This window comes from Vulpes lagopus, chromosome 1, assembly GCF_018345385.1.
Source record: "Vulpes lagopus strain Blue_001 chromosome 1, ASM1834538v1, whole genome shotgun sequence".
Taxonomy (NCBI): domain Eukaryota; kingdom Metazoa; phylum Chordata; class Mammalia; order Carnivora; family Canidae; genus Vulpes; species Vulpes lagopus.
In genome coordinates, this window is record NC_054824.1 from 151384640 (window position 1) to 151408169 (window position 23530).

The following is a 23530-nucleotide window of genomic DNA, read 5'->3' on the forward strand; positions in this document are numbered from 1 at the left end:
TGATGCCGATTGTTGACTTGCCATCTGCCAGATAGGGAGAAGAAAAAAAATGACAGCTCCAGCAGGGTGTTCAAGAGGTTGTTTGGAGAGACGCATAAACATGTGCAGATGTCGAACTGAATAATGGCTAGAACTTGAGACGGTTTATGATGCTGCTGATGTTTGTGCATATACAGAATGAATGTATGTGTGGATTTGGTTAACCAAGGGTACATACTAATTATCATTGTTTTCCTGCCTCCCCCCTCCCCCTTATTTTGTTAATTAGTTTAGGGACTTAATACTTCCTCTTCCTTCTCTTATGCACGTATAGTTTCGGAAAGCAGCTTCTCCACTAAATGGCAACGCAGACTTTCTGGCTGCCCTGTAGAGACGACAGCTAATCTAGTTGCTTAATACTGGGTGTGAATTGTTAACTGCTAGTGGGAGATTTTGGTTAGGAAGTCGGGCCGGTAAATTGCCATGCTTCTAGTTGTGTACACGAGCAGTTTAACACTCAGTCCCTTTAACCATTACTTGGGACTGAATTGATTTATTTTATGGCCGACCACTAGGGGTGAGATAGAGAGTCCCGAGTTTATTTTACCAAGTAATTCTGTCCTACTTTGAACTCAGATGGGACTAGCCGTGAAGCAGAGTTGCATGGGAACCAGGCCTTCTTGGTTAATACTCTTCTTCTCTCTCTCGATCGTCTTTGATTCTGTAAATGACAGGCGTGCATTGTCATCATGGAGTACTGGCTTGGCGGCAGGTTTCCTTCTGAGCCATTCTTGTCATTAAGTATCAGAGATGTGGTATTGCTGTAATTTTTTTTAAATGCTACGGTCACACTTAGGCGGAATGTTTACCAAATACCTGTTTAATCCCTTTTGACTTTAAACACTTGAGAAGAAACAGGGATGTGAACTCTGGTTTCTCAAAGGAGTTTCTCTTCCAGGACACTAAATTTTTGTAAAATTTTATTTTATTTATTTTTTAAAATGTTTGTAAATCTTAAAATCAATAAGTATATGAGTAGAATTAACAAAGAACAAAAAGAGAAGCCTTGACTTCTCTTTCCCCCTTTTTCCTCGTTTGGATTTATATTACCAAAAAATGTGTGTGGTGTAATTATAAAGAGTTTTTACTTTGACTTTTGGTAAACTCCCGTTTTCCTAAAACGTTTAGGGTTTTGTTGCATAGTTATTAAGCAGAAATGCCTAACGTGTGGTTGAAAGGGAAACATAACGGACAGAGCTTTGTGTCCAGAGTAACGTCTTTCTGAAAGGACGGAAGGAAGATTATCTGTTATTTTCCACTCTTTGTAAAGAAATAGAGGTCAGGTCTATTTAGAAAAACTTTTGAGCTCACTGTCAATTTCTCTTCAAGTGAACTCTAATCTGTGTTTGCTGGAAAGGCTTAGAGACTCAACAGCCACACTGGACCTTGCCTTTGTCTTGTTGTGTTAGTTTTCTCTTTTATTTAGAAGGCCACAGATATGCCCTTGTTTTTGTATGTGGAATTATGTATAAATATTTGTAGTTGCATGGTCAGTGCTGACATCCCTGCTAAGTTTTCTAGGTAGGGGCATTATTAAACCGAGCAAGTGTGATGTGACAGTCAGGATGCCACTGAGTGGCTGAACAAAAGCAAGCTTGTATAAGAGCAAACTTGCAGTTTTGGGCTTTATTCATCATGTCTTATTCTCATTTCTTCAGACCCATTGACAAAATCTGAGCGGTGTGGACAAGTATACATGCTAAGGTGATTAAAACATTTAAGGCAGAGCATCTTTGAACTTAACACAGACCAGATTTAAATATCACATCCCTTAGCTGAGTGACTTTATGGAAGTACTTTCCCTACTTTAGGGTCAGTCTCTTCACGTGCTAGCTGAATGCCACAAGAACCACTACGCAGAGATCTCGTGAGGACTAAATGAGATGCTGATATATTTAGAATGTCTGGACCCTGTGCCATTGTAGCTGTTAGTATTTTGGTTTTGGGAGGTGTGATGCATATGTAGGTTTGCAGGTCTGTAACTGTTGTGAGTGGGGCACCTCACGGTGCTCTGAGTGTTCCTGGTGAGCATGCACTGTCCTCAAGGTTGTGTAAGAAATGTAAGGTGCTTTCATAGAACCTATGTCTAGTTATTTATGATTGTTTCATAAATCTGAAGGGAAGTTGACTGTTTAAAGAGAATGTAAGAAAACTTTTGAATGTAACTACTTTTGGAGTGTGGTATGAGAGTATTCAGGCATGATTTCATACTGTATCTTGTAAAATCCTTTTTCTACTTAAAAATTCAGCAAAATAGATAAATTGTATTTATTCCTTTAATTCAGTATTAATCTCATTATTTTCAAACTACCATTTTTCTCTGCTATGGCCCACACTTAAGCTGTATTTGGGTTATGATTATTTTTAAAATTAGATTTTCAGACACATCACAGTGACTAAATTTAATGATCGTAGTGAACAAACAACACTAAAAATAATGTTTTATCCCCTTGTGGAGTTTTAAAACATGATGTGATCGTCCCAGCTCTTGATTTTGCAGATGGAGACACTGATGAGACTCACGTAGTGCTGGGTGCTGGGGTGGCACAGCGTTTTCTGGAGGGGAAGAGGGTGGCCAGGGCTGGCCACAGTGTCGGTCAGATCAGCATAGCCTGGTTAGTACCCACATGTGTGTAGGTGGTTCCGCAAAGTTTTCCCTTTAAAAACAGTGTTTTTCTTTACTAAGTTTTCCTCCCTAATTTTAGGTGAAGAGTCCAGGAATGCTGCACCTGGGAGTGCTTGCCTGATTTAGCTATTGAAGTGGTTAATAGGACTGGGTATAGTGACTAAGGACTTCTGTTTTGGTTTTGAAGAATAAATTGGTTACACTAAAAAAAAAAAGAAAAAAGAAAAAAGAAAAAACCCTCAATCTAAATGCTATAAACACGATGCTGGCTTCTCAGAAGGAGATTTTCACATGTAGTAACACATGGTGATAAATGCCAGTGTTCATATACAAATAGTTAATTGTTATCGTTTAATTTTTTTTATTTTTTAATAATGGCATGTTTACCACAAACAACTTCCAGGACCAGAGAAGCAGAAATATCCCAGAGTCCATGAAATGTAGCGTCACAGATTAGGAGGAGACTCCCACAGTGAAGACCTATGAGGGAAACCGGTACTTGGTGTATTTTCAGGATAATCCAAAAAACCTGGAGGAGCTTCTAACGTTAATGATATATAGATGCATTTGAATTGTGCCTCAGAAAAATCCTGCATGAATAGTAATTTTTAAAAATATTGGCCAGTATGTTGAAAACAGAAGAGTATTTCTCTGTCTGACATATTCTTTAAGGCATCTTGCTAAATGTTTTGGCTTAAATTTTTTAATGTGTTTTAGTTTCAAGAAAATCTGATTAAAAATGTTGGTAAACTTGGTAGCACTTTTTAGAACAGAAGATGATTAAGATACAAAGGCAGAAACCGTGAAGTTCGTGTAGTTTTTTGGCTGGGCAAGTCACTTATTTGCTTGAGACTGGGACACAGCATCAAAGTTCATAATTTTATACTTTTAAGTGAAAGCGCATAGAACAGCAGCTGTTGTTTCCTGGCATCTCTCTGAGGAGATATTTAAACTTAAGTATATATATTTATTACAGAAAAGAATTTTATGAAGTGACCTTCTTTCCCTTCTCTGCATTTACATTATGTTCCACTGACTCTTAAGCTAATTCTTGGTACTTTTTGTTTTAGTAAACTAGGTTATGGAATGTAAGAATTTTTTTTCTTTGACCTTAAACTTTCTGTAGTGTAGTATAGTATAATTTAAAAAGAATAAAACTGTTTAATTCCAGTAGCACATATTTTAAGAACCTGGTTTACTCAAAGTTATGCCAGGTACTGGTATAGTTCCTGAGAGGAGAATCATCCCTTAACCTGGGGAAGAAAAGGCTTTTCTTAAAAGTAAATACAAATTCTATGTAAGAGTGTATTTTCACTAAATGGAAACCATATGTCAGTAGATCTTACCGTGTAAAAGGAAAGCTTGGTACTTAACTGCATATAATAATTTTTATCTCCCCTCAGGAGGTCACTCACCATAAGATAGCTCTGTGGTTTGGGCTGGGTTTATTGTGGGACATTGGTGGTGTGCAGTTGGATGGTCACTGTATTATGTAGGGCTAGTTAGTGTTTTGAACAGCCTAAAAAAAAAATCTTTGATGAGTGAATGCCAGAGAAGTTTTTTCCTACTTTGGGTGAAATAGGTACTTTATGAGGAAAAGGCAGAAATCACCCAGTGCACGTTGCATTAGGTCTAGGAAATTTCTTCATGGCCTGTGGAGAAATTTACAGTTTTAGGAGCAGTATGAAAATGAGGTCCTACCCATTTGTCATTTGTCTTATATTTTATTAATCAACGAGGGATTTGTAATAAAAGCCTTTTGGCTATTGGCTGCTTGTAAGAAGATACCTGATCACCTCTAGTTTGGTGCTGAATATTAATCTCTTTGAATTACTCTATCTTTACTAAAAGGTTCATATGTTCTGGTGTCCTACAGTTTTTTAATTTTTAATTTTTATTTTTTTAAGATTTATTTATTTATTTATTTATTCATGCTAGACAGAGAGAGAGAGAGAGAGAGAGAGGCAGAGACACAGGCAGAGGGAGAAGCAGGCTCCATGCGGGGAGCCCGACACGGGACTCAATCCCAGGACTCCAGGATCGCGCCCTGGGCTAAAGGCAGGCGCCAAACCACTGAGCCACCCAGGGATCCCCCTGTCCTACAGTTTTTAAATAACAAATTACAGAGATCATTATGACAGAAATGTAATAGAACTTAGTATTTATATAATGCAGAATCATTTATATCATTTTTCATTTCATTGGATTTTGAATGACTTTCATGACATACCTCAAGTAATTTTCCTTGATGATGCCTTGATTTTAAGATCTTTCCTTTCAAAGTTACTAGAAACACTTGAGAACACACTCCTATGCCTGTAGAGGTACAGATAATGATGAGGAAAGAAATATTCATGTATAATGAGAAATATACCCATTTCAGGTTTTTTTAGAAGATTATTTTTATTGGAAGGATAGGTAGATTGTTTTCTGAAATATCCTGTCTATGTGTTAGGTAATACTGCCCTCAGAGGGCCACGGTAAGTAAATTCATTTTTAACATTAAGGAGCAGCTCTTCTGCTCTTTATTTGATAGATAAGCTTACTGTGGGGAGAGGAATGGACTTCTTTGAATAATTGAATAGTGTTTGATTTGGTCTGTTCTTTTGAAAATGTTAGCTGTCTCCATACTTGGGGTGCTGAGCACATCAAGCCCATTCAGTCCTTTTCTAAGAACATGAAGGCAGGGGACTGGCCCCAGATTGCTACATTAGATCAGTTTACAAAGAGGCTAAGAAAATTACCTAGGAAAGTTGAGATGATTTTACTTGAGTATCTTTTGCTTTCTGTCTCTTGGAGAACAGATGCTCTGATGTTCGAAATTATTTGAACCACACTTGAATATCTAGCCACATTCATTGAAGTGGAAACATTATATTCCCTTCCGTTTTATAAACTTAAATATAATCACATCTTTACAATACAAATCAAGAATAATTAACTTCACTGCACATGTAGCCATTACATGTAAATATAAAATGCACTACCAGTTGAAATACAGTATCATTCCTAAGTATTTATGAAAGCCTAACATGAGTGTATGGTTTAAGGCATATCCAGATTCAGAGTGGTTTGAGGTTAAATAATTGCACAATAAAAAACTTGCACTTTGACTGGTGTCAAAGTAATGAGTTGTATACTCTTGTGTTTGCTTTTTGTATGTGCTAATGTTTTATGAGATAATTAACTTGAAAGAAACATTGAGATGTTTTGTAGTAGATCCAGTGGAGTGCTTGATTTTTTCCCCCATAGTTAATAGATACTGAATCAAGAAAGACTGTTTCTGTGACAGCAGCATTATCAATTGTAACAACAGATTTCAATTGGTTGAGCATAAATGATACATAACTCATTGTTATCGGTAATAACATGGGATGAAAATAGGATATAAGCAAAGTGGGTAACAAAAATTGATATTTCATTCACAAAGACCCAGCACCTATTCTGCTCAACTAATGTGGAATAATGGTCCCGCCAAATGAGATTATAAATTCCACCTTATTTTAAATACTACACTTACTTTTGTTAGTTTATTTTTTATTTTAAAGATTTTATTTAGTTATTCATGAGAGACACAGAGAGAGGCAGAGACATAGGCAGAGGGAGAAGCAGGCTCCCTACGGGGAGCCTGATGCGGGACTTGATCCCTTGACTCCAGGATCACACCCTGAGCCAAAGACTGACACTTAACTGCTGAGTCCACCCACGTGTCCCACTTTGTTTAATATGTTTACATGTATTAAGCACTCACTGCATCTTTTTTGTGTAACCATACTTTATTCATTTAGCAAATGCTGTGTAATGTTCCATATTAGCCAGATGTTCTGTGTACTTCATAAATATTAATTCATTTCTTCTGAACTATTGTCCCCATTTTCCAGAAGGGGAAACTAAGGCACAGCTAGTAAGCAGTATGCCCAGAGACACACAGCCAGTTAGTGGTAGAGTTGGCGTCTGAACTTTGGACTTCAGAGGATGTACTCCCCACCACTGTGATACACTGCCTCCTTCCAAGGGCTTGAGCAGTATGGCAGAGCAGGATTTTGTTTACTTCAGGAGATCTTATTCAGATCTCAACTTTGTCCTTTGCCTGTCAGCAGTGTCTCAGGGCCTCAGCATGGCTGTGCAGGGTGAGGACACCCTGGCCCCTGTCTCTCCGTGTCACTGAGTGGAGGTCTCGGGAGTAAAGCCTGAGCATGTCTCCTTTATCCCGCCTATTAGCACTTCTGTTCACCACTTTGCTGTGAGACAAGTCACGGTCAGCCACTGCCTAGGAAAAAACATAGGTGTTGGGAAGGCCATGGATTCAGACCCAGAACTGTAGGGTTTGTGGCTTGATGTGTCATTTTGGGGTCTTGTGCTACTGGAGATTTATTACAGGAGATACGCCCATCGGTGATGGTCTAAGAGAAAACCCTATTCTGTTTTGTTGGGCTTTATTTTACGAGGCAGCAATTAGAATATAGGGCTGGGAGGGTTGAATCACCTGAGGGTTTTTTCAGATGGCACGGGCCTCCTCCCGAGGCGCTACTACCACTCCTGCCAGCTGCCCCAGGGACCCACTGTGATGGCTGTATATGCTGTCCATCCATCGGTTTGTTATAACAAATGGGCTGAGTTGTGCTAGGTTGTGTTGGACTGAGATTTCTGTTTTAGAGAGCTTTTCTGACATGAATGTGGTTTACATAGAGGTAGGTTTATTTATTCAATTAATGGATAAATACCAGCCTGCTCTGTGGTAGGTGCTAGAGATACGTGGTGAGTAGGTTGCGTTATGGACTCCCTGCTTCCGTATCTGATACTCATTGAGGCTATTTATTGCAGCACATATATAATGTAGGAAATTACATTAATTTAAACATTTAGAGAATATGGTGTGGCAAAGTGAAGAAGTTGGAAAATGTCATCTTTTAAAATTTGTCCATTTCTTCAAAATTGTTTAACGTTCTGTGGCCCTTTCTACTTTGTTAAAATAGTGCAAGAATGACTGAGTGTTTAATGCAGTGTGTGGAGTTGGAGACTTTTTGCTATCATGCAGAAAGCAGATTAAAAAGAAAGCTCTGCTTTCACAATCTACAAGGGCGTAAATGTAAGCAAAATAATAATTTAGCTCACATTTAACCCAGCAGGAAGCTGAGTGCAGATTGAGTAATTCTCCACAACATATCTACTGCTATGTAAACTAATCTCATGGTTTGTTCTTCATTAAATTGCCAAGATGCTATTTTTCTGTTGGCTAGTTTCTGTGGATGCTTTTTGTTCTCTCTCATTCTCTCTCTCTCTCCATTCACCTTGCTTTTCTCTCAAAGTAAAACTTAATGCTGTAATTCCATTAAGATGTTCTTATATTTATAAGAATAATTGGTAACTGTCACATTTTAGGTTTGAAGTGTAATGTTTTCAAAAAACAAAGGGAACCAGAGTTGTTTGATTAACTGATTTATAGAATACCTGGAAACAAATACCATAGTGCTTAAAGGTGAGTGATCATTGTGCAGTTTTCTGGAAAACAGAAGATGAGAAAGTAGGTAAAGTACCAGTGGGCCAGCCGTTCTGACCTTAGGAAAGGCTGCACTGGAACATCTGTGGTGTTCAGTGTGGGAGTCCTTTTCTCATCACTTGCTTCAGCTTCAAAGCAAAACATGGACCCCAGCCTTCTTTAGTAAGGAGATATGAAAACTATACCTAATATAAAAATGACAAGTTCATGCATTATGCAGTGGAAGCACAATTTCTTGACTATAATATACTTTTCAAAATAATCATGAAGGAGCATATGTGGGAAAGCAGAGGAATGTGGGTACATCTGGAAAGCTTTTAAGGCATCTTGGAAGCACAGTGCAAAATCACCAAAATTGTAAACACCTTCCATCTGGTCAGTTGTAGTGGTAACATTGACCAGTACAAGAGCAGACAAATCTCTCAGTGACCTTATGTGACAGGCAGACAAGCAGGGTGAAATCATCCTAAACATTTGAGTGTTTTGCAATATGACCTCATTAATCAATACTGTGCAGAAAACCATGAGAGAAAAAGACTGCACAGGCGGGATCTTGAAACTTGAAAGGCTCAGGTGTGTTCTACGTTCTGTTAGGTGAAAGAAGAGTCCTAAACTATTACCATGCCTCTGCTTATACTGTCATGAGGCTTCAAAGAGGAATGGGTACAGTGCCTGATCCCGGAACCAACACAGCAGCAAACCAGCTAGCTCTTCCATGAAATGTTGAAGGATCATGTGCTAGTAACTTCTGCCTCCCCTTTCCCCACAGGAAGGCATCAGACCGCAGTGTTACTGAGCACCATTTCCACAAGGCCCAAGGGTCCCATTGGGAAATGCCAAGCATGGAACATCTTCCTACTCCTCCATGTGACTTCTTATATCACGAAGAATGACAAAAGACATGGGAGAGTTTTTCATCTAGCATTTTAATTGCTCAAAGCATCCACATTTTTCAGTTCTCTCTTCTTGCAGCTGCCCTCTACACTTAAAGCTCTGTGAGGCAGGTCCTGTGGCTGGATCCTGCATTCTCAGTGCGCGTGTGTATTTTGATGCTCAATATATACTTTTGAATGAATGTATCTATTAGAAGCCCATTTCCCCCAGTTCTAAATGAAAGTGTTTCAAGAAGCTTGTTCTTTGGGTTGTGATTCTTTGAGCTATGAGCAGTACCTGAAAATGAGGGAGCGGGGCAGGAGCCTGTAGTGCTTTGGGTGGTGTTGTAGACCCCATTGAATTTCAGACTATTGAAACACAGCCAGCACTGGTTGATGACGGTCAAGGAGATTGCACAGATGACACCTCAGAGTGTGACACTTTTAATTTGCCCAAGGGCAAGGTAAGAACATGCTTGAAAGGACTTAAAAAAGGGGAATGACAACCCAGATCTTTGGGTTTGTAGGAGCTGGAATACCTGATCAACATATATTTAGTAAGCTTGTAGAATGTAGAAAAGTACTTCCATTTTTAAAAAAATTATGTTTCAGATGGTCCCTGTGAGTTGAAAAATTGTTACTATGCTAGCTCATTGCAGTGTAGAAAATACCAACAAAAAAAAATTCTTAGGGTTATTTTCAAGACACTTGTAAGAGAGAACGATGATAATTTCAGTGAGAGATTGTACTTCTTTTTTCCCTGAGAAACATTCATAGGGCTTTTACTTAGAACTAATTGGAATGGAACACTTGCAATCCACTATATAAAAATGGAACAGACAATTTCAGAGATTGCAAATGTTTTGTTATGTTTATCATCATACATTTCTGCAGTAACTATATCTGGCTTTACTATATTTACGATATTTAAGACATAGCACACTATTGTGAATTATATATTCAGTTTTTGTTTGTAGTGCTAATAATTACTTGCAAAAATCTCCTATCGAAAAAAGATTGTGCTCTGTTTTCTTTTAGATAGTTCACATGTGTAAATTTGGTTGGCATCGGTCAACAAGCAACTAAATACTTAACTATATTGTGAATCATGAAAATCGACTTGACACTGCTATTAATATTAAACCTCTTTTTTTGTCTTAGGTAAAAATTGTCCCATGAGACTTTCATTTAAGACTAATGCTTTCTTAAAGTCCTATAAATTAATTTAACTGAAAGCTGCCATCTCTGGATTTAAAAGCTATTCTTGGGAAATTTTTAATTATTTGATTTTCACAATACTGTGCCCTGTATCATTTAATAAAAATAATTCAGAGAGATCTAAGACTTTAGGTCTTTAAAAAACAAAAACAAAAACAAAAACAAAAAAACTCTGATATCCTACCCCTGTCTTGAAAAAGAAGTATTAAAAAAAAAAGAAAAGAAAAAGAAGTATTAAATCAGTGCTGTGTTTTGTTGTGGGATAGCCCTTTCATTTCTTCAGAGAATTCAAGTTTTATATACCCGACACCAGCTAAAGAGACTTTGTTTTTTGGGGCAATAGAATACATTTATTACCCAAGTGAGACTTGTTGCCTCACTTATGACAATATTCCTGAATAAGTGTACTATGGTAATATATTACGTGGAATATATAATCATTAGTGGAATATATAATGTAAGGTTGGAGATGAGTTGTAAATGATATTGCCATAAATGACAATGATATTATTAATAACAAAATCTAACTCATGCTGCGCTCAGGTGGGCGCTTGCACATCTTGTCCTTTAGGTGGGCACAGTTGTGTTTCTCTGATCTCAGATCTGAGTTTGGGAGTAGAGAGCTTAAAGTTCCTAAGGCTGAGATGTGGAAGAGCCAGGAATCAGACCCATACTGGGAGGCTGGGAGGCTGCGAAGTCCTTGCCTCCGAAGCATTGTGTTATCCTGCCTAGAGCATTCCAAGGGTGAGGCAGAGCGGGGAAGGAACTGAGGCCTCACTGCAGAAATTTCTTGATCCTATATTGAAGGACTATTTGTTGTGACTTTTATTATACAATATGGCATTTGTCTTAAGTAAAGTTTCTTTGGTCTGAAAATGTGACCCATGTGCCTTAAGCTGCAGTGGTAACATGGCCAGCTGCTTTTTTGTATAAATACTATTAGCTCTCCCCTCTATTAATAAAGAAGGTGTAAAGAAGTTATTTTTTATTAACAGATGTAGCGAGTGTGGATATCATTCATATTCCCCCTTTGAGATGTCAGAGATAAATAATAATGTATCTTAAAAATGTGGATTGTGATTAAACATGGAAATTCAAAAAATATGTATTATCAGGAGAGCTGAGCTTATAGTTGTTTCAGCTTTGTGATGATACAGTGGTGCCTCTGTCCGACACGCCCACGAGCATATCCTCACCCTCTTCTTCAGGGAACGATTAGCTTGGGAAGCCTATGTGATCTCACCTGTGAGTGGCTGTTAGTCATTTCAAAAGCCATGTCACCTGTCTTGTACAGAAATCAGAACTCCTGATTTGTTTGCAGTACAACTGTTGGTAACCAGCATCTTTCATTTTCTTCATATTTTATCCTAGGAAAGTAGCTTATTTTGAAAATGATGCTTCAGTGTTTTGTCTAATTAAGTTCTAAATGATCATGTGTGTAGGATTTGTGAAAAACAGTGCTACACTTGTATAGGCTTCTTTTCAATTGGATTCTATCTGTATCTATCTTAATGACATCTTAGTTCATCTACCTAATTGTGTTTTTAGCATAGCCCATGATTGTGGAGGCTAGGCCTCCAATAGATGAATATTTCTGCACTGTTCTCGGCTAGTGCAGAATTGACTGCACATCTGATTTTCTGCTTCTTGTGAAATTAGAGTTAGGACCAGGTTCTAGAACACAGCCTAGCCTTACAAACGAATGAATGCATGAACCAAATATTTATTGACACAGTTCATTTATGAGGATACCAGCTGATTCATTTCTAAGGGTCTTTTTTCCATCTGTAAGTCTGAACAAATCTAGTCAGTTCCTGGTTATTCTAGATGTAAGACCACTTGAATGTTTTCATCAATCTCTTTTAGTTTTTAGACATACATTCCTAGCTCCTGCTTTGGCACTTTTTTGATGATTTCAGCTTCTAAAAAATGCAAATGTGATTCTTATTGAAGTATTAATGAAATAATCTATAGTATGTGAGGATTAATTTAGGTTGATTAATTTATTATCAAATAAAAATGTAATTTGAAGTTAGGTGAGTAGTGGGAAATGAACCTGTCTGCTTCATCAGATAACCTTGAGTTGAACGCATATTGCTAATAAAGATGATCCACTTGAATACACTATCAAAATATTGAGGTGCCGAGTGAGGATGAATTTAAACTCCTACCATCTCCCATCTGAGATGGTTATTAAAGATTAAGCCTGAAAGCCAAAATATTATTTGTACTCAGCTGGGGAAATCAAGAATGTTCTCTGTGGCCAACATTCACTGAAAAACACTGAGGTTTTTTATTTATTTGTTTTAAGAGCCTACAGGAAATAAATTAAGAAAGCTGGCAAAAGTCCAGAACCTGAAAGCATTATAACCAAGTAAAACTGAACTCTAGTAGACAACCTCCTCTAACCCCACATTTGACAAATAGCATTCTTTCCTATTGATAAGAGCAAGGTAAGATTTTTTTTCCTTTGCGTTTATAAGGTATTAACTATTAACTATGTCTCTGTATTAGTGATGCCAAGAGCTTAATCAATAGGGGTTTTTTTTTGGTTCTAGAAACAAGCCTTTGGTTAAAGTGCTAAGAAACCGCAGTAAGTTTTCTAGGGCTGCCCTAACAAATTACAACAAATGGGTGGTTCAAAACAAAAGACAATGGCAAAATCTCTCGTAGTTCTGGACACTGAAAGTTAGAGATCCAGGGGTCAGGCAAGGCCATACCCCATCTGGAGGCTTCGGAAGAGAATCTGTTCCTTGCCTTTCCAGCTCCTGGGGTCTCTAGGTGTTTGTTGGCTAATGGTATGGCGCTGGATCACATGGCCTCTCCTCTTAGTGTGTCAAAAACCCCCTCTGCCTTACACTTCTACCCTCCTGCAGGGATATTTGTGATTGGATTTAGGGCTCACTCAGATAATCCAGGATAAGCCCTTCTTCTCAAAATCCTTCACTTAATCCCATCTTTTGCCATTTTAGGTGGTGTTCCCAGGTCCCAGGGATTAGGGTGGATACATATCTTCTGAGGGGTCACCATTCAGCTCACTACAGAAACCAAACTATCAGGATTCTTATTGGGAAGTGTATGTGTTTTGATATTGAAAAGGGCCTTCTTCAAAATACATAAAACCTCCAGCCAGGGAGTGTGAGAAAGAGTTGCAAGCACCCTTCATTAAGGTAGATAGAAAGTTGGGAAGAGATTGTGCTGGGAATCCTGTCCAGGTGTGGCTGTGGCGCTTTCTGCAGGTTTATCATGACAATGCATGTAAATGTTGAATTGATACCCCATAAATGCTGCTGCTTTTTAAAACAAGACTTCCGCCCTGTTACAACCAAGCTGTGTGTCTTAAATTAGTTGAAGCCTATGGGCTATAAATATAAAAGTATGATACAGCTTGGTTTTAATACAGCATGTATAAATTTAGGTGTAAATGCTATGTTTAAAATACAAGATGTGGTTGACTTTTAGCAGTCTATCTTAAAAGGACTGGTGGCAGAGAGAGCACCTTTGTTCTGGGCATTTAGCCCCATAAAAGCAACGACTATCTGGCTGTATTTTTAGAACAGCCTGAGAATATGTCCCTTATCCAGACTCTCACTGCTTCAACTACCGAGTCAGTGAGGAGAGTGTTCAGATCCTTTGTCAAGACCAGCTGGACAAGAACCTCAAGGCTGCAGGAACAGTTCTACTTTTCCATCAGTGGACATGGTGTCCTGCTGTGGTAACATGGAAAGCTATGACTTTTTATACTCTTGAGCCAGGAATGTTCTTTTGTTTTAGGCCTAGTAGGTGGCAGTAAAGCTTGTTTTTTTGTTTTTTTTTTTTTTAATTTCTACCTTGTGAATTTGTGTCCTTACTAAGGCCCATTTCTGTGGCAGAAAAAGAATCCCTTTTCAGTTCCTCCTTTGGAACTAGAAAATAAATATTTAATTAGGCCAGCACATCATGCAATTGTATGAACTTGACTTGAGAATGTTAATGGGAACCTATAAAAAAGGATCTGCTTTCAGGAAGTATTCAGAAGCCTCTGAATTTTAAGGGGTATCTGAAACCTGGTATAGTACTAGAATACAAAATCCAAGAATTAGAGTCCTTGTCTTTTTTATTTTTTTTGTCCACCACTATGTCTCCAGGACCCAGAACAAATAAATAAGTAAATGTACTCTAAACATCTTCTCAGGAAGTCCGTTCATATTATAAACAACAATCAAAAATCAGGAGTCTTAAAGTTTGAGATCCAGTTAGCCCCACGTGACAGTACAATTGTTGACTTGATTGAACTGAAATCAACTCAAAATTGTTAACCAAAATTTGTGACAAATAATAATATTTTTTATTTTATTAAGAGTGTAAATTTTGACTTTTCAATTTTACTCCTGTGTGAATGACTACTGCACTGTCTTGGTGTAATGTATTATGTGTCAGGAAGACATAACAGATTGATTTTTAAAAGAACTTTTTGGCAACCGGAAGTCTTGCTGGAGACCACATAAAATATTCTAAATTTCCCAAGATTTGTTTAACCAAAAAGATAGAAGATTTATGTGATGGTGTTTTGTGTCTTTTGACTGAGCATGACAGCATTAGTGGCTGACAGGAAATTATTCTTAGAAATGAAAATTTGATGTTTGTTTCTTTTAGTTTCGTATTTCTTGAATAAGTGTTTTCAGTACTTTGCTTAAATAAAGAGTAGTGCTGTCCCATTTTTCTTACAAAATTTTTAGACGATTTTTTTTTGTCTTTTGTGTAACTATTAAGCTATTGCTTAGTTTTTAGCCTGATAGACTTAGAGGATCTTATACTAGTATGAATCTGTTGTTTTATAGGAGCATTTGAAATCTAAATATGATATTACTAATTAGAGGTTTAATGTCTAATGATTTTAGATTTTATATAGGAATCCATAAGTAAAAAAATACAATAAGTAAATAATAAGTGCAATCAAGAAAGGAACTTGCTTCATCTTTGTAATGGGAACTGTGAGTGTGGCATTCTTTTTTTTTTTTCCTTTAAGATATTATTTATTTATTCATGAGAGACATACACAGAGAGAGGCAGAGACACAGGCAGAGAGAAAAGCAGAAGCAGGCTCCACACAGGGAGCCCGATGTGGGACTCAATCCCGGGGCTCCAAGATCACACCCTGGGCCAAAGGCAGGCACTAAACAGCTAAGCCACCCAGGGATCCCCTGAGTATAGATAGCATTCTTGTTTTGCAAATTTAGCATGTGTTTATTAATACCAAGGCCATGTTTTTTCAGTAAAGCAAAATGAGGGAGGGAAGTTAGGGTTTCTTTTTCTTTCCCTTTGGGAGGGAAGTTAGAGTTTCTTTTTCTTTCCCTTTAAGTGCTTTTTATGTGCTGGGATGGTATTTGTATACATCTCTTTCATTTATTCATTCATTTGGTAGATTATTATTCAGCACCTATCACGTGGTGAGCACTGGAGTGGGTGCTTGGAATACATCACTGCAAGGAGAAAGAACTCACAGTACTTAGGACTAATGGTGAAAATCAAGTTCTGAAGAAAAAATAGAATATATCTGCCATTGTGAGCTTGATGGCTTCCCAGTGCCTACTTTTCTGATGATACTTCGCTAATAAAATGTGTCAATACTTGAAAGATTAGTATATCTCAGTGGACCAGGGTCTCCTAAATAGCCAAAGTGTGGTGTTGCAGAACCATGCATAGTATAAAAGATTCACTCAGTGTGTAATATAGACCAGTGGATTTTCACTTAACGGGGTACAACAGTTTCCTTGACATGGTTTCAAATTCTATGCTGCAGTTAGCCTTTCAGAAAACTTCAAAGAAAACCATAACTATCTGAATACTCCTGCCCTTCCTGGCTACATACCTGTTGAACCAGATTGCTTTCTGTATTTTAAACTGAAACAACATACCACAGTAGATTGAATACAGAAGCAGGTATGAGAACCTGGCTATCTTCTGTGAAGCCAAACATCAAAGAGTTTTTTTAAGTGGAAAGAAGTTATGCTCTTTCACTGATTTTTTTTTTGTTTTAGAAAATGTAACTATTTTCATAAAAATGTATGAGTTACATTACACATAATGAGTTTATTATTTTTAAAGGAAGTAATAAAAGAATTTAAATTTTCATTTTGGTTCCTGATACAGTAAACCTAGATGTAGTCTACCTACATAGACTGTTGGAGTTGTCAGAGTTAAAGCTGTAAAGAGGTGTGAGGTAAGGAGCTTTGAGAACTGCTGATTTACATCTGAAATATATGTTAGGGTGAGATTATGAAGGAGCTTACGTTTGATGCTAAGAGACTAGTGCTAAACAAGAAGGAGTCAGAAATTTTTGAGCAGAAAAGTTATATAAATCAAAGTGGTACACACATCAGGATTAATCTGGAGGGGGATAAATGCGTGAGGATGAAAGGGGGGTGAGCAGGACTGGGCCCAGGCACAGCACAGCAGCAGAAGGGTGAGGTGTGAGAGCCCCCTTTAGGTTGGCCTGGATGAGAGACTTGCCAAGGCAGCGCTGACCTAGCCTCAGCACAGGGAATAGCCCTGTGTTGTTAGCTAAAGCTTGCGTAGCTGCGGTCCAGGGAAGAAGCTGACCTGTAGGGAAAGTGGAGCTCTGTTCAGTTTTTTGTGGGACTGTGATTCAGCATTTTGAGATTGAAGAACCAAGTAGAAATATCCAGGAGAGAACTGACAATTTTGAGACCAGCTGGCCTTCTGTGTCTTTTGATGTCACAGAGTACCTCTGTTTCTTAAAATTAAGATGAGTCCCTCCTTAGGCAAGCATCTTGGGATCTGGTTGCTATAAAGGTCTATTTTGGTAGTTAGGTGATAGTTTATATCAAAATTTGATACATATGCACTTATTGATTATTATGTGCTTGGCATTGTACCATGTGTTCTTACAGTTATTACGGTTTGTGTGAGCATGTGTGTGGTTTTTAAGCTCCGGTAACTCATGGTCTTTCAGTCTTTCATTTCCTTGACTTATTTACAGCGTTGCACAGAAGGTAATTTCTCTATTCAGAACAATAAAATGTTGTTTAAACAAGTTCTGATCAAGATTTAACAATGAAAACAGACTTTTCCCCCTTTCTTCTTAAAAAATGACACAATTAGTCAGTTAGTACATGGAAAACAAACATCTATTTCATGTTCCTCCTTATGATAAGTGTTTTTCATCAAAATTCCTTGATACTGTGTGTGGATGATTTACCAAGGCTTTTTAAAATGGTTGAAATATGCTCTAACAACCATCTGATAAAATGAAAAACTGAATAAAATGTGTACTCAGATGAATGATTCTCTGAAGAAATAATAGTGCAAATGAATTATCAAAGTGTGAAATCATTAAAAACAAAACATGTTTGAGTTTTTATTGAATCTTAATTGCAGGCTTATGTATTTTCTTTTGTAAGCTAAGTTAAAAGAAAATTGCCTAACTAAATTTTTGGAGGCCAGTGTTGTAGGACATATATTGTACCATAATTTATTTTTCACATAAAAGCTGCTGTTCATTTTTTTCCCCAGCATTAACATGCATGCTTTCCTCATGTAGGAGAATATATAAAAAACTGGAGGCCAAGATATTTCCTTTTGAAGACAGATGGCTCATTCATAGGATATAAAGAGAAACCTCAAGATGTGGATTTACCTTATCCCCTCAACAACTTTTCAGTGGCAAGTAAGTTCATTATGATTATTGATTCACCTTGCATTTATTTATCTGTGTGACCTCATGTATCAGATATACTGCATTACAGGAGAAGCCTATGCAAAAGTTTAGGTTTGTATTTAAGTGCTGGGAAATTTTCAGCTTTGATAGAATTTCAGTTTCTTAGTATAGGGGTTATTGATAGTATTTGGTCTTATATAATTCAATATTGTTGAATATAGAACTTAAATGTGATAAATACAATTCACCAAATATGTGCCTCAAGTTTTTCTTTATAAAATATAAATAGAGACCTTTGAACTCGGTTGCTAAGTGACATTGGTTGTAAGATGTTGCAGTACCTGGTACATTTTTAATCAGTTTCCTGTAATGACCTTAGCTCTTTTTGTTGATCATATGATGAAAAACAAATGATCTACTTTAGAAATTATTTTCTGGGGAGATTTTATGTTTGAAGTTCAATTTTTCTTCCTTACAAATACTTCAGAAAAATGTTTGTAATGAAAATTGATTTAATTATATATTTTCATGAACATAGCACAAAATAAATGGAAAGATTCTGCTGCTGGTGACACTGGCAAGGTATCATTGCTGTGTTATAACCAGGCTCTTAAGGCTGATGGTATTACTGATTAATCAATGGAAGAGTTTTTCTACATCAATTCAGAAATATATTTGAAAACTCATGTTAGGTTAAAATGACAGGGAGGTGGTATTACTTTAGAAAGAAGGGTTGTTAAAAGGGCATCTCCCAGGAAAATGAGGCACCAAGCAGCCTCTTGCATAAGAGCTAAAGTCTGTACCCTTGAGATAAAATCTTTAGCCAGACACCATTCTTAATTTTGATTTTGGTTGTATGTTGTTTTGTGTTAGTTTCATTTGAGAAAGATAGGAGGTAAAGATTGAAGCAAAAAAATAAAATGAAAAATAGCATCAAATAGCAACAAAAAACCCAAGATAACAAAAGTCCTTGAATGTTATAAAAGTCATTTTAAAATTGGATAGAGCCCCAGCCCGTTTTATGGATACTATTTTTTAATTTTTTAAAATAAGGTAAAGCCATAAACCAAAGGGTTTGTGAAATCAGTTGAGTGGCAAGAATACTAACTTAAAAAAAAAAAAAAACCCAGACACCTCTCCATTTCTATAAATGGATTCTTATGTAGGGATTTCATTTTTTAAGAAGTGACAACTCTGTTAATCTGTATGTATTAGTTAAGGAAACCATTTTTCCCCTAACTAGAATGCTTGTTAGGTATTTATGGCTTTCTTTTAATAGAGAATGATTTTTAAAATCCTGTTGTCAATTGAAAATAATATCGTGTATTTTGTATTGACTTAAGAGTATGTTTTCATTCTATAGATCTTTTGGGTGAGCATTTGCTTTAAAGTGATAGAAATTGGCTTTTAAAACACTAACTACACATATTATCTCCTACATGAAACAAGTCCAGTTTCTTAGTTTCTCTATTTTACTAGCAAATGGTATTGGTTTGCCTGCAATAATTTATAAAAGTACAGAACTCCTGTATCTGCTGATCAAAATGCAGCATTTTTTGACCTTATGAAATTTCACACCCCAACAAGTTTTAAAGACATACTGTATGTCACAGTCTGCCAACATCTGCTCCAACACTTCCACTGGCAGAGGCGACGATAAATGCTGCACTCTTGGGGAGAGATCCTGTTTAGTGACTGACTGTCAGTCTACCCACGAAATAAATATTAGTCGACATCTGGAATCTTCACTGGTAAAACCAAGTAGTCGTAGGTGATTGACTCCAGCGAACAAGTGAGGTTGTGGAGCAGCTCCTTCATTTTCAGCAGGGCGTTAACATGTGTCTTACACCAGATAAACTGGGTAAAACTGATGGTTCTTAAAATTGGACTTCCTGCCATCTTAAACTGCCATGCAAAACAACAAGCAATGAGATGGACGCTGGCTGGCAAAGAGGTACCAGGGTCAGCTTTGCCACGGGAACTAGTGTGACCTGGGATGGGTGATTCTCTGGAGCTCTGGGCGTGATAGGAACACTTGTCTCCTCCCTGCTGTGGTTCTGCTAGGGGTGGTTTGAGTAGCCCTTGAAAGAGGGACTAGGAATTCAGTCATGTAGGGGAGAGCGGTATTTTGGGCCAAGGGGGACAAAGACTGTTTTTATGAGACATTAAGAGAGGGAACAGTTGGATGAAGGGAGTGTTTACTTGGCCAATGGTTTCCCTCTGGCCCTGGCCCCCTTGAGCATGTGAGAAAAGAGACGATTTTTACCAGGTATTTCTAAAGTGTGTTGGGAGACATATTCGTGTACATTTTGCTGATAGCTACACGAGTCCTCTATTTTTCCTGATAATTAAAAATGTTACTTAATTTTAATTTAAATTTAAGACGTGGGTTTTCTTGGAATTTTACCAAAATAGGCTTCTTATCCATCTGAAAAAGTGAAGTATGAGAACTAGCAGGGACTTGGAATCCCTATTCCCAATCTTCACTAAATTCCACTTTCCTTCCTTTCTGATTTAAAATTCCCCCAGAGTGGCATATGCTCATTGTTTCTCTTTCTTAATCCACCACCGCCTAGCTTTCTCTCTCTGTCACATGATTGAAACCAATCTCAGTAGGTTCTCCAGCGACCACTTACCTGCTCAGCCAAGCAGAAATCCTGCCATCCTACTTTTCTTGGATTGACACCTTAGACTGCATTTCGTACCTCTGTTCACCCTTCTCTCTTGGCATAACCTCTCCTGTTGTGTCCTGGAAGGCTGTCTTCCTGGTTTTCCTTTGCCTGTTGCTTGCATCATGGTATATCACTGGTTCTGGCCAAGGATACTTCTCATTTTGTTCCTGCTCCCTGGGTGATCACCTTCACTTAGAAGGTTTCTATTACCTGCTGGATATATCTTATTCCCACAATACATATCTTTGGGGCAGGCCTCTCTCCTGAGCGACAGGTTGTTGTATTCAAGCAATTGTTGGACATCTCTCCCCACGTATTTCTGGGACTCAGCCTGTCCTAAGCTGGATTCAAGATAATCTTGTCAATTATACCCCCTCCAGAAACCTGGGTCCATTCCATGCTTTCCCTCCCACCTTTCACATCTTCACCCCATTCCCAATTCATTTGTTTCTACTGATTTTGCAGCTTATTGTTTGAACTTCTGTCCATCCTTTCCTATAATCACTCTAGAACATGTGCTCACCATCTCTACTCTAGGTTCTTTTTTTTTTTTTTTAAGATTTTATTTATTTATTCATGAGAGAGAGAGAGGCAGAGACAGAGGCAGAGGGAGAAGCAGGCTCCCTACAGGGAGCCCTGTGTGGGACTCAATCCTGGAACCTCAGGATCACACACTGAGCCAAAGGCAGATGCTCGACCACTGAGCCACCCAGGTGTCCCTCTACTCTAGGTTCTTAACTAGGCATTCTGCCTCTAGATTCGACCACTTACATTCTTCCTTTTCATGACTTCTCATGACAGTGACCCTTCCACAGGTAAGTGCTGACTATGCCATTCCACTGTGAGAGCCCTGCCCTAGATCCTCATTGCCTGCTGGACAAAATCCAGCTTCCTTAATATATCCTGTGGGCATGTCCTCAGTCTGACCTCTGCTTTGGACCTCTGCTTTCTGTGTCTCCTGCTGGCCAGTCACACTTCAACAGCACTGAAGCATGTGTGTGATTCCCTGTGCTAACTAACTCCACGGCTCTTCTGCTCTGAGAATTTGTTTATGCTCTTCCCTCTGACTGGACTGGCTTTCTCTCCTCTATTTATGTGGATAATTTTTTTTTTTTTAATCCTGTAAGCTTTAATTCAACCCAGCAAATGCACCACTGGGTATTTACCCCAAAGATACTGATGTAGTGAAATGCTGGGATACCTGTACCCCAATATTCATAGCAGCAATGTCCACAATAGCCAAACTGTGAAAGGAATCATGGTGTCCTTTGGCAGATGAATGGATAAAGAAGATGTGGTATATATGTATGTATATATATATGTGTGTGTATACATACATACATATATATACACACACACACACACATATATATACACACACATTATGGAATATTACTCAGCCATTAGAAATGACAAATACCCACCATTTGCTTCGACATGGATGGAACTGGAGGGTATTAATGTTGAATGAAATAATATAGTCGGAGAAGGACAATCATCATATGGTTTCACTCATCTGTGGAATATAAGAAATAGTGAAAGGGATTATAAGGGAAAGGAGGGGAACTGAGTGTGAAAAATTAGAGGGGGACTAACCATGAGAGACTCCTAATTCTGGGAAACAAAGGGTTGCAGAAGGGGGAATGGAGTAATTGGGTGATGGGCACTAAGGAGGGTACTTAATGGAATGAGCACTGGGTGTTATGCTATATGTAGGCAAATTGAATTTAAATTAAAAAGAAAAAAGATTTAGGGGCAGTTGGTTAAGTGTCTGCCTTTGACTCAGGCCATGATCCTGGGGTCCTGGCATGGAGTCCCATGTTGGAGCTCCCTGCTCAGTGGGGAGTCTGCTTCTTTTCCTTCTGCCCCCCACTCCTCGCTCATGTTCTATTTCATATTAATAAATAAAATCTTTTTTAAAAAGATGTAATTTAGACTTAAATTCACAGCCTCATTCCTTGCTGAATTAGTCTTCCCTGCTCTTCACAAAACTGTTCTCTTTTGTTGTTATTGCATTGTTTTGGTGTTATGTGTTCATATGTTATGTCTCATCTACTTATCTGAGTTATTTTAGGATAAAGAGCCTAGCGTTAAATAATATACCTCCTTATATCTCCTAGGGCTTATATATTAGGGCCTAATAACCATTTTTGAATGACTGTCTGAAAACAACTAATCCGGATTTTTCCTGTTTTAGATGAGAAGAAAGAGGCTTTTAGAAATTGAGTGATCTGTTTTAGGTTGTTGAACTAGGGTAGTGGTAGCCAAGTATCAAGGTTAGAATTCAGATTTCTCTCCCCTCATTTACATTTTATTTCCCTCCCCCACTCCCTTGTACCATTTTCTCTAGGTTAAGAGCCTTGAGATCTGATTTGGGGTTCGAGTTCCAACACTTCAAATTGCTAGGTGTCCTTTGGCATGCAGAATGTAGACTCCATGCCCCCTGAGATATGGATAAAAACATTTGACTTTCATCTTTCCTTGGGAGGATCACATATGAACTTTATGTGAAGGTTCCTTCTTAAAGATAGTGTTGTGGAGGGATCCCTGGGTGGTGCAGCGGTTTAGCGCCTGCCTTTGGCCCAGGGCAGGATCCTGGAGACCAGGGATCAAATCCCACGTCGGGCTCCCGGTGCATGGAGCCTGCTTCTCCCTCTGCCTATGTCTCTGCCTCTCTCTCTCTCTCTCTCTCTCTCCCTCTGTGACTATCATAAATTAGAAAAAAAAAAATTTAAAGAGAGTGTTGTGGAAATGAAACGTCAGTAAAAAATTGTTTTCAAGCAAAGTGTATCTTAATCAGAATTATGATTTGGTCAATTGCTCATTGTAGAATGAGATTACCCTTGCACAGGAAACATTACATCATGACCGAAGGAGGATACGGGCACATACACACCAGCACTGCTGCAAAGCCGTGCTCACACATACTTTGAGTGCAATAGC

At 38.1% G+C, this 23530-nt stretch overlaps 1 protein-coding gene across 2 annotated transcripts in view; it reads left to right on the forward strand.

The window, feature by feature from the left end:
• Positions 1-23530, forward strand: part of AKT3 (AKT serine/threonine kinase 3) — a 313971-nt gene that overhangs the window by 121641 nt on the left and 168800 nt on the right. For both annotated transcript variants that reach the window (XM_041751210.1, XM_041751217.1), the window contains one exon: positions 17799-17924. In XM_041751210.1, coding sequence (XP_041607144.1) covers positions 17799-17924 — 126 coding nt within the window. The remainder of the gene's footprint in view (positions 1-17798; positions 17925-23530) is intronic.